The sequence below is a fragment of the Muscardinus avellanarius genome (genome assembly GCF_963383645.1).
Source record: "Muscardinus avellanarius genome assembly, chromosome: 3".
In the NCBI taxonomy this organism is placed as follows: domain Eukaryota; kingdom Metazoa; phylum Chordata; class Mammalia; order Rodentia; family Gliridae; genus Muscardinus; species Muscardinus avellanarius.
The window spans coordinates 112,350,296-112,361,985 of NC_137788.1; the positions used below are offsets into that span (position 1 = coordinate 112,350,296).

Genomic DNA, 11,690 nt, shown 5'->3' on the forward strand with positions numbered 1-11,690 from the left:
CCCATGCCTGTATATACATTTACGCATCTTTATGATAACCCTATAAGCAGATGGCATGCCCATCCCTTCATGCACTGGGGCAAGAGAACTGGAATGACGTATCCCAGGCCGACCCAGGCTCAGTGTGAGGAGGTCTGCCCTTGGGGCCTGTTCTCCCGAGCAAGTTTCAGCCATGCCAACACCTAACGTGAATCTGAGGTCAAGGACTTACAAGATAAGAGGCAAATCTCCATCTTTAGAGAGCTCCCAGCCAGCTCACGGTGGGGAACAAAGTTGAGGTGCCGGGCACTGGCGGTGCTGGACCGGAGAGTCAGGGGGCACAGAGGGCTGGCAGCTCAGGGGCACAGGGAGAGCGCTGAGCGCCCCCCCCGCTAAACACGCCCCTTGTCTCCACAGCAGCAGCCTCTGCACCCAGCCTCGTGGAGAGCAAGGTGAGTCTACTGACCCGGTGGCCTCTGCTCGGGCCCGCCAGCCTGGGCCTCATCTGAACCCTCTCTCCTCCTAGGACTCCTATGTCATCTACGCCCAGGTGAAGAAGACAGCGCCCAGCCTCCAGGCCCCAGCACCCATGCCCCCTGCGCTCCTCACTGCATCCCAACGCTCCCCAAGAGGGAGCAGAAACTTCAATGACGAGCTCTGATCAGCCTTGGCGCCAGGGACGCGTGCTCTCTCTCTCTCTCTGACCAGAGCACAGGGCCCGCTGGATGCCCACAACTTCCTAGGCTGCAGCCTGCCCCCTGCTGTATTTACTGGCTCCGCTCCTGGGCCACCATGTCTCTTGGCTGCTTCGTGGGCTTTAGCGCCAGTGGCCCCCACGGCCTGGTCCTCAACTCCAGCTCGGAGGCTGCGCTCGGCAGGTGCATTTCTCAGTAGCCATCAGTCTGCTGAGCGCTCTGCCCGACGGGAAGCACACACACACCAGGGACGAGGGACTTCTCGCGGACCTTCTCTACAGTGGCACCGCGTCCTACCTGTGTGCGACTTGAAGGCCAGCACCCGACCCAGGGTAGCTTTTCTCTGGTCCAGGTGCCAACATCTGCCTGCCCAAGCAAGCGCGCTTCACACCCAGGCTGCAGGCCTTGCCAGCCTTCCAGAAGAACACCGCGGGTCAGACCAGGCCTGCTAGAAACGCAGATAGGCGTGTGTGTTGTCGCCAGCTGACTGAGGAAGAAACCACGGGTAACCAGCCCGGCACCCGATCCGGCCTCGCTGAGAAACTCAGAAGGAACCCCTTACCCCTGGGTAAGAAACGGAAAAAAGGAATTGGGGTGAGGAGAGCTGGGCTCAGCAAGAAGGGGGTGGGGATTCTCAAACCGTACAGTGCTTAGGGGTCTCCCGAGCTGCTCGCAGAAGCACAGAGTCTGAGACCAAGGGACTGGGTGGAGCCTGAGATCCTGCTTTTCTGTTTCTTTTTCTTTTTCCTTTTTGTGATACTGGGGGTTGAACCCAGGGGGATTCTACCTCTGAGTTACCCTCCCAGACCTAGGTTTTTGTTTTTGTTTTTTGTTTTGTTTTGTTTTCAGTACTGGGGAGGGACCCAGAGGCTTTCTACCTCTGAGCTACATTCCCAGCCCTATCGCCCTATTTTTTATTCTTTATTTGGAAACAGGATTTTACTAATTACAGAGGGCCTCAATAAGTAGCTGAAGCTGGCTGTGAACCTGTGATCCTCCTGTCTCAGCCTCCTAAGTACTGGGATTACAAGCGTGTAACACAACGACTGGCTCACTAGTTTTGTTGTTGTTGTTTGGTTGGTTGGGTTTGTTTTTTTTTTTTTTACTTTGAAACAGGATCTGGCTAAGTTGATGGGGGTCTTGCTAAGTTGCAGAGGCTGGCTGTGAACCTGCGTCCTCCTATCTCAGCCTCCCAAGTACAGGGGTTATAGGTGTGTGTACCACTATGCCTGGCTAAAAGAATAATTTACTTCCTTTTTTGCACTTTTGGGGATTGAGCCCAGGGCTTCTGCCTTTATAGCAAGGTGCCGGGTGCCGCTGGCCCAGCAACCCCACTGAGAGCCCTGGCCTGTAGGTCTGGCTGCCTCTGTGTGACTCCTTTCTTACGGGTCACTTTGTTCCCTGGGTCATCTGTCACCCAAAGCACACCGGCTTCTTGGGCCGAAAGAATGTCTCTGCAGCATCGTGGGTCTCACCGGCCACCCAGGGGAGGGCGGGAACGTGGCTGCTACCATCTGTGTCTCTTCACCTCCTGCCTCCCCCTTGAAGAGTGAGCGGTCGCTCTGTGAACAAAAGCGCTCTCTCCACTCAGAGTGGTCCCCGCCCCCATCTCTGAGCATAGACACACTTTCCCCTGGACATCTCTCATCCCCTATAGGTTGTACCAGAGGATCAGTGCTAAGCCCCGTCATCTGGAAATAAAGCCTAAGACATTCAAGTTTCTCCTGTTGCTGCGCCCTCTGGACCCTGTACCTGTTCACCAATGTGCCTCCCCATCCCCCAGCCCAGGCTTGCTGCCTGGAAGATTTCTCCCTGTTGTCTCCATCTGCAGAAATCCTGCTCGATCCTGGAGCCCCAACTCAATGTCAGCCCCACCAGAATTCAGCAGTCTCTCCTTTGGGCTCCTGGGGCACTTTTAGCACAGAGATTTGGAATTACCAATGTTAATGTTGGACGGGAACTTTGAGTTTATTAGGGCAATACTAATAATGGAACCCAGGGGCATTTGACCTCCAAGCTACACCCCCAGCCCTATTTTTTATTCTTTATTTTGAAACAGGGTCTCGCTGAGTTGCAGAGGGCCTCACTAAGTAGCTGAGGCTGTCCGTGAACTGCGATCCTCCGGTCTCGGCCTCCCGAATGCTGGGATGACAAGCGTGCGCCACCACGCCCAGCAGGCCAATACTAATTTTGTACCTGGAAAGTGAGAGCCAGAGAGCAGAAGGAACTAGATGAGGGTCTCACAGCGGGTGGCACGAAGCCCTGACTCTAGGAAACCCAGGGCCCCGTACCACCAAGACTGTGTTCTCCCCTCCACATGGTTCCTCCGTTGTGGATACATTGACACTCTCTGCTTCCCCAACAAGGGACGAGAGACCATTAAAAACAAAGCCCAATCCAGCTAAGATGCACACAGAGCCCGGCATGGTGGCCGGCACTTAGCTGGCTTTCAATTAGTGGCCGTCAAATTGAATGTCCGGTAAGTCCCTTAATCATTTTCATGAGTTCATCCATATCTTAACTCTTAACCCAGGGGAATTCAACATATATGTCCTCAGATCTCAGAGTTTTAGGGCTCAGTAAGATGATCTCTACCAGAGCCAGCTATCAGTCCAAAGTGAATGTCCTGTCTTGTCCCAAACCTGCCTGACCTGTAGTATCCAAAACATGAGAGAAAACTCGACCAGGTGTCCCCACAAAACTTGATCTCCTTCTTATATTCTTTTCACAACCCTTATCTTTCTTTCCTTTCAACTTCTTCTTCCTCCTCCTCTTCCTCCTCCTCCTCCTTCTTTTTCTTCTCCTCCTCCTCATCTTCTCCTCCTCCTCCTCTATTTTTCTACCTCCTCCTCCTCCTCCTTCTTCTTCCTCCTCTTCCTTCTCCTCCTCCTTTTCTTCCTTCTTCTTCTTCTTCCTCCTCCTCCTCCAGGAGATTGAACCTACCTCTGAGCTACACCTTCCCAGCTGAAAGCTACTGCACTCCCCCCAGTCACTCCAGCCTGGAAAGGCATGACCATCTCTGAGTCTCGACATTGAATTGGTTACGTGGTCCAATCCAGTCTGTTTTTATCCTAAATACCTCTCAGTGGCATCCTCTTTGAGTGTCCTGTACCTCTGCCTTGGTGCAGCGTCTTGCCACTGACCACCAGGACTACTGGCAGTAGCCAGTAAAGTGTCCCTACCTCTACCGTCTCTCTTCCCACTCATTCCCAGCAGGGGCACTAGTATGGACTTTCTCAAACCCAGCCTCCTGGTTCCTCTGCTGGAAATTCTTCATGTTGCAGAGAGCCCAGACTTCAATGTAGGGCCCAGCACTCTTCACAGTTCAGCTCTAACCTAAATGTCCCGCTCATCCCCCACCTGGCCCATCCCACGAGAACAGCTACCGCAAGCTCCTGCCCCTAGCACTTCTGTATTTTCTGCACACGCCACCCCTTTACAAGTGGCCCAGACTCTGCGCATACTTCATCTGTGCCCACTAACTGTCCCCTCATGGTCCTATCTGTCAACCTCACTTGCCCTCCATGACCCAATTTTGATATCACTGATGGTTAAAGGGTGTCAAGCTGGAGTAAGGGCCAGCCCTCCCTGACTTCTAGCTGAAGACTGATACCAAAGAGGGATTGAAGAAGAACCAATCAGGGCCCAGATCAAAGGGATTGAAAATGGACCAATTAGAGCCCAGATCTAAGGACCAATCAGAGAATTTGTCATGCTATATAAGCTGGCCTCCTGTGAGCAGAGAAGTAGAGACCAGCAAGAGAGCTGAGGAGCAGAAGCTATAAGCAAAGAGAAAGGTGGTGGCGGCAGCCCCAAATCAAAAGAAAAGTGGTTGCAGAGAACCAGCAACACCAACTCGACCGTTTCTCCACAGCAGTCAAGGCTCAGTGTGAGTAACCCTTCCAAAACCCCTCTCCTGTGCAGGAGTTCTACCTTCCCCTGTCTCCTTCTATTAAATTCTGTACCATAGTTCCTGTATCTTCTAGATTAATTCTTTCAGCTCTTGGAGACAAGGGTCAAGGCAAACTAGAGGAACGGGGATGAGACTCCCTGACCCTGGCCCAACCCATGGCAGTCCCCATCTCACTCATTGCTGATGGGAGCCTTGATTTTCCCTCTGGGCTTTCATAACTTTTGCATTTGTTTCTTGTAATCTTGACAAAAGTGTGTGTACCTGTGTCCACGCACACATATGTCTGCTCCTGTCCCACAAACCTAAAGCCCGTCCAGAGTTGAGCATTACCACTAGTCCTCACTTGTATCTGTGTTAGTTAGCTCTCTGCTGCCATGACCAAAATACCTGACAAGCACAAGTTAGAGGGAGAGAAATTCATTTGTGCTCATGGTTTCAGAGGATTCAGTCCAGGGTCAGCTGGTTTCACTGCTCTGGGCCTGAGATTAGGCAGAGGAAAACTACTCAGCCATGAAGCAAATAAAACAAGGAAGAGCTCACTCCCAGAAGCCTCCTTACTCCAGCTAAGTTCGGTCTCCAAGCCCCAAGGGATTAGTCCACTGAGGTGGTCAGACCAATCACCTTCCAGCTCCCCTCCTCTGGACACTTACACATGAGACTTTGGAGGTCATGCCAGATCCAACCATAACAGCAGCCTTCCTCCGTTCTCATGTCATCCCAACCCACAGTCCAGGGCTTGGTAAATCCAATGCTCAGCTCCAAAGGAGGGAGCATATTGAAGTAGGACTTTTCCTGTTCTCTCAGAAGGACACCTAGAGTCTATCTGAAGTCTAACAGCTAACACATCTAACTCCTAGAAGTCTAACTCCTAGACACATCGCATGGGACTAAGAAGTAGCCACACCAACTTCAGCACTTCCAGCCACTCCTGCATCCCCTATCAGCTGAGGTCTAGAGTTCATAAAGCGGGATGGAGGAGGAGATGGGGATCCAGCGAGGGTGCTGGGCGCTGTACCTCCCCTCCTGACCCAGCCAGGGCAAAACAGAATCCCAGGCAGCTGCTTAGAGAATTGAAGATAGTCCTTTGCTGCTGATCTCAGGGACCCATGGGCCCCTCTTAGAGTGGCCCTTTTAAAGGGAAGCAAACAAGGGGAAGGGCTGAGCTGGCAGCTTTCCCAGACTTCTAGATCAGGATTAATTAGGGATTCCAAAGAGGGATTGAAAACAGTGCACTCAGGACACAGATCCAATGACCAGTCAGGGCACAGAGCTAATAACCAATAAGGGCCAAGATCCAAGGACCAATCAGAGGCATTGCCTTGCTATATAAGCAATCTCCTGCAAGCAGTACAGCAGAAAACTCCAAAAAGAGAATCAGAGCAGCAATGGGGAAGAGTGGTACTTGCAGCTGCAGAGCAGGAACAGCAAGAGGAGTATTGAGGGAGACCTCCTCCCTGTCTCAGCCCCAGAGCCCAGCCCACTGAAAGAGCATTTAGGAGATTGAAACACACATGCCCAGAAGTTGAGAGATATGCAGCAGATATATCTCTCACCACTCCCATCTTTCCCCATAGAGGGAGCCCCATTAGCACCATACTCCTGGTCCAGTTCTGCAGAGAGAAGAAACAGCCCTTGCCTTCCCTGGAGGACCAAGAAGCCACGTGTGGGCGTACCTAGACCAGCCACTCCGTCTGCCCTTCTTGTGGCCAAGGGCAGCCCACAGGAGCTCATCATCTCCTCTGTCCTAAGTTTTGAAGACCCTGCCTCTATAATAGGTGCTCAGAGTAGCCTCAGAGACATAATCTCAACCTCATTGTCTGCCACGCAATGCCTCAAAACTTGAGAAACAGAACAAAGGAGAATTCAGAAGCTCAAAATGTGCAGCTGTTGCTACTGCCAATGCTTTATGCAATGGCAGAGCTTACCTGGAATAGGCTGCGTGGGCTGTTGGTTTTTACCATGGTGTTTATAGTAGATTTGGGGCTGTCTGTTTGCAGCTGAATTGGCTTTTGGCTCTTGACAGTGAGAAAGGAGCTCTAAGCCTCAGGCTGCAGCAGCATTTATGGCAGGTTACCCAGACCCTGTCCTTGGGCTTTGGGGCTGGGAATGCACATACTACCTCTAAGCAGCGCTGAGCAAGTGTGCTGGACTGTTATGGCCAGAATGGCTTCAGCCATGGCTTGCACCATCCCTGGGATAGTGGAGCCAAGCTGCTGCTGCACCTGCCAGGTGAGAGTCCCAGTTTCTGATGGCCCTGGGGAGTATGACCTGGCAGCACCTCCCTCCTGCACACCATACGCCCCCACCTCCACCCTGGGTCACCTACTGGCTTAACACACAGATGTAGAAGCAGGCTGACCTTATTATGGAGAAAGTGGGTACATTTGTCTCCCTTTTATCATCTCCTCCATCAAATGCACTGTTCAGAGATGCAGAAACTTGGTATGAGGAATCCCTGGGAGACCAAGCAATCAATGGGTACGTGCTGGGGCATGCTGGGGAGAGGGGTGACCTTCCACCACAAACTTATAAGCACACACTACCTTTCTCTTAGATAAGATCCCAGCCATCCAAGGTAAAAGTTCAACACACGTGCGCAATTTCCCCCCTGGAGGAACCTTCCCTCCAGTTGGACATTCCCTTAGGGGGACCTCCTCTCAATGGGAACTTTACATCAGGTGAAAACCTTAGGCGGATGGAACCCTTCCTCACGCGGAATCTTTTTTCATCTGGAACCCTAGCAGGAACTTTCCCCGGGGTGGGACATTCCCACTGGTGGAAACCTTCCCTCAGGGGGCACTTTCCCTTGGGTGGAATATTTCCTTGGGTGGAACCTTCCTACAGGTGGAATCTTCCCACAGTTGGAAGCCTTCTCTTGGATGGAACTTTTTCTTTTCTTTTTTTTCAGGTCTGGGGATAGAACCCAGGGGCATTCTATCTCCGAGCTACACCCCTTGCCCTATTTTTTATTCTTTATTTTGAAATCAGATCTCACTGAATTGCAGAGGGCCTCACTAAGTAGCTGAGGCTGGCTGTGAACAGCGAGCCTCGTCTCAGCCTCCCGAATGCTGGGATGACAAGCGTGCCCCCCAAGCCCGGCCTGGATGGAACTTTTCCTTCAAGGGGAACCTTCCCTGGGGTGGACCTTTCCTCAAGGGGAACCTTTATTTGTTTTTCTGGTGGTGGTGGTACTGGGGATGGAACCCAGGGCATTCTACCTTCGAGCTACATCCCCAGCCCTATTTTTTTATTCTTTATTTTGAAACAGGGTCTCACTGAGTTACAAAGGGCATCACTAAGTAGCTGAGGCAGACCTCAAGCCGTTATCCTCCTGTCTCAGCCTCCCAAATGCTGTGATTATAAGTGTGGGCCACCACACTTGGCTTAAAAGTATATATTTTTTAAAAAGAATAAGTACCGAGTGTGGTGGTGCACACTTGTAATCCCAGCATTTGGGAGGCTGAGACAGGATGATCACGGTTCAAGAAAGGCCAGCCTCATCTACTACTTAGTGAGGCCCTTTGTCACTCAATGAGACTCTGTTTCAAAATAAAGAATAAAAAAAATAGGGCTGGGGGTGTAGCTCGGAGGTAGAATGACTCTGGGTTCAATCCCCAGTACCACCAAAAAAAAAAAAAAAAAAAAAAAAGAATAAGCATCAAATATCATGCCGAGTATTTGCAGTAATGCTTCTAGTTAATGTTAACAAGAAGCCTGTTACTGTCCCTCTTGGACAGACTGAGGCTTAAAGGGGTTAGTTTAACCCTGGGCCACAGGTGAGTAAGTTGGAGGCAGGATGTCAGCACCACTGTCCCTGCTCTTAGTTACTGCACCAAATGTCCTTCATGGGTTTCATATCCACCCCAGGAGGGAGCAGGATAGCACCTGAGACTTGTACCTGGAGGTCTGACTTCTATGGGTGCCATGTCCACTCACTATTTAGCTTCTGTGTGCTCTTAAACCTCATCTGTCTGTGAAACAGACAAAATAAAAACAGCTGTTTTGAAGCCAGCCTCAGCTACTGAGTGAGGCTCTCTGCAACTTAGTGAGACCCTGTTTCCAAATAAAATATAAAAATAGGTCTGGGAGTATAGCCCGGAGGTAGAAAAGCCCCTGGGTTCTGCCCCCAGTACCACAAAAAATAAAAAATAAAAAAACAGCTGTTTGACTAAGTCACATGGAAGGCGGCAGGTTTGTGTAAACACCCACCGATGTCCGCAGAAGCAGGTGGCGGGGACCTGTGCTCACCGCAGAGCGTGCTAGGTTCGTCGGCCTCCACTGTTCCCTCCCTCGTTACGGTGCACAGTTGCCAAGGGGGTGCCTCAGAAGAGAATGGGAGAAAACAATCTGGCCTCCTCTTTACAGTGAGAGAAGCGGGGTCGTGAGGTGGGCGGCGCGGGAGTGCATATACTTAGCATTTCAGAGATCAGCTTTGTAATTTGGGTGTTAAATAACATTTAATCATTGTCTGGAGAAATAAAAGCAGAGGGGTGTCTTCTCTAGAAGCATTCTTCCAGGTCTTTGGCTGGCAAAAGAACATGTTTGCTCAAGAGAGGGTTTCCCTCTCTTGAGCAAATCAAATCCTTGGGTGGGTGCCCGGCAAGCCAGCCCTTCAGCTCCAGGTTTCCTGGCATCAGGCAGCTTAAGAAATTATGTACTGGAATCCAAAGCAATAAAATAGAGTGCTGGGGCTCGTGCGCTCTCTGGTCTCTGCAACCACAGTGCTGACCTAGCAGGCGGTCTAGTCCAGAGCCGGCATGGTGGCTGCTGGTAAGCAAGGGAGGGTGTCGGTGGAAACAAAGGAAAAAAGCTGAGATAGATGCCCCTCACTCACCTCCTCACACCTGTAATCCTAGTGCTTGGGAGGCTGAGACAGGAGGACTGCAGGTTCAAGGCTAGGCTCAGTAACTTAGCAAACTTATTACAAAAAAATAATAATAAAACGGGCTAGGGATGTGACTCAGAGGTAGAATATTCCTGGGTTCAGTACCCAATATCCACTCCACCCCCCTTTTTTTGCAGTACTGGGGATGGGACCCTGGGGCATTCTACCTCTGAGCTATACCCCCAGCCCTATATTTATTTTTTATTTTCAAACAGGATCTCAGTGAGTTGCAAAGGGTCTCACTAAGTAGCTGAGGCTGTCTGTGAACCGAGACCCTCCTGTCTCAGCCTCCCAAATGCACACGCCACCACGCCCAGCTCTCGCCCACAATTAATTGTCACCTTGCCTTACAGAAACTAAGATAAATTCTTGGGGGAAGTGAGAGGGGAGGAGGTGCTGCGCCATTACCACGGGGTGCTTAGTATAGGAAGAGGCCCAGTAAAGCAGAGAAACAAGACTGGATCAGGCTCTGGGTGGCCAGTCATCCACCTCGGGAGGCTCGCAGCTAGAGGAGACCATGAAGTCCAGCACTCCCTGTACAGCTCTTGGGCTGAAGTCCCTCCACAGCATCTCTGCTGAAATGCCGCCCAGCCTTTGCTTGAATACCTCCTGGGCTGGGGAACTCAGCATCCCACAAGGCCTGAAATCACCGGAGGTAAAAGCGGGAGGAAACCGTTGACCCAGCTGGTGTGTGCAGGGGTGAGGAGCCCTTCTGCTCGCTGCTGCCCTTCCTGCATGCTGAAAGCTGCTCCCTGGACTTATTAATCAAACTGCCTCTGCTAGATGTTACCTTTGGGAGAACCTCTGCTCTCTACCCCATCACTGCTGGCTCGTTCCCTGAGTATGCGTTCAGTGCCTACGACTGAACCAGGCACCATTCCAGGCACTCTGGATATCCTGGTGGGGAAAAAAAAAAAAAAAAAGAGTTTGAGCCAGGCATGGTGGCGCCCACTTGTAATCCCAGCATTTGGGAGGCTGAGACAGGAGGATTGCCATTCGTAGACAGCCTCAGCTACTTAGTGAGGTCCTTTGCAGTTCAGTGAGACCTTGTTTCAAAAAAATAAAGAATAAAAAATAGGGCTGGGGCATAGCTTGGAGGTAGAATGCTTCTGGGTTCCATCCGCAGCACCGCAAAGGAAGAAGAAGAAAGAAAGAAAGAAAGAAAGAAAGAAAGAAAGAAAGAAAGAAAGAAAGAAAGAAAGAAAGAAAGAAAGGAAGGAAGGAAGAAGGGAGGGAGGGAGGGAGGGAGGGAAAAGAGAAAGAAAGAAGAGAAAGGAGAAAGGAAGGAAGGAGGAAGGAAGGAAGGAAAGAAGGAAGGAAGGAAGGGGAGAGTTTTCAAGTCCTGCCCTCGGGGAGGATTTCTTTCTTTCTTTCTCCCTCTTTCTTTCTTTCTTTCTTTCTTTCTTTCTTTCTTTCTTTCTTTCTTTCTTTCTTTCTTTCTTTCTTTCTTTCTTTCTTTCTTCTTCCTTTGCGGTGCTGCGGATGGAACCCAGGAGCATTCTCCTGGCAGGAGAAGCAGACACGAGACGTAAGCATGATGAATAAGCAACTTGCGTGTCAGCGTGGAAGGTGGTACGTGCCGTGTACAAGGAGAACCAGAGAAGAGATGGAAGTGCCCGAGGAAGGGGGCGATTGGAAGTCGGGTCATCAGGGGTCTGAGCAAAGCAAGGCAGTTCCACGGCCTTTCGGGTAACCAATAGGTATGAGGGAGGCATACCCAAGGAAGGGGCGTGAGCCATAAGGCAGGTCACACCTGAGGAGTTCGCACAGACAGCAGAGAACAAGAGGAAGGCGGAAAGCCAGTCTCCAGGATCACCGCAGGGTCCAGGTGAGAGCAGACGGTGGTTGAGACAAGGGTGACCGTGGTGGTGCTGGTCAGAAGGAGTGGGCCACTGGCCGCGTTTTGAAGAGAAGAGGACCCAGGACTTCCCAGTGGATTAACCAATAAGATGAGAGAAGTCAACGTGGCTCCAAAGTATTTAACCTGAGCATCCTAAGATGCTGAGCAGCGTGAGTGCCTGGCTGCCGGAGGAGATCAGAAGTTTGCTTTGAGTTGGTTGTGCTTGAGACGTGCCCTGGACATGTACGTGAAGCTGATAGGCAGACAGTCTATGACCTAAGGCGTGGGAGCCTGGAGACGCAGCTGTCAACCGTGGGCAATGGTCGGCAGGGGCTCGCCAAGCGCCCGCTCAGCAGCAGATGAGCCTTCCCCACCACC

General features: G+C 51.2%; 1 protein-coding gene across 1 annotated transcript in view; it reads left to right on the forward strand.

Moving 5' to 3' along the window:
* Window positions 1-640, forward strand: part of LOC308260252 (Fc receptor-like protein 5) — a gene marked incomplete at both ends in the record, with an annotated part of 44,156 nt that extends 43,516 nt beyond the window's left edge. The window contains 2 exons of the mRNA XM_080691561.1: window positions 397-431; window positions 506-640. Coding sequence (XP_080547687.1) covers window positions 397-431; window positions 506-640 — 170 coding nt within the window. The remainder of the gene's footprint in view (window positions 1-396; window positions 432-505) is intronic.
* Between the last annotated feature and the right edge of the window lie 11,050 nt (window positions 641-11,690).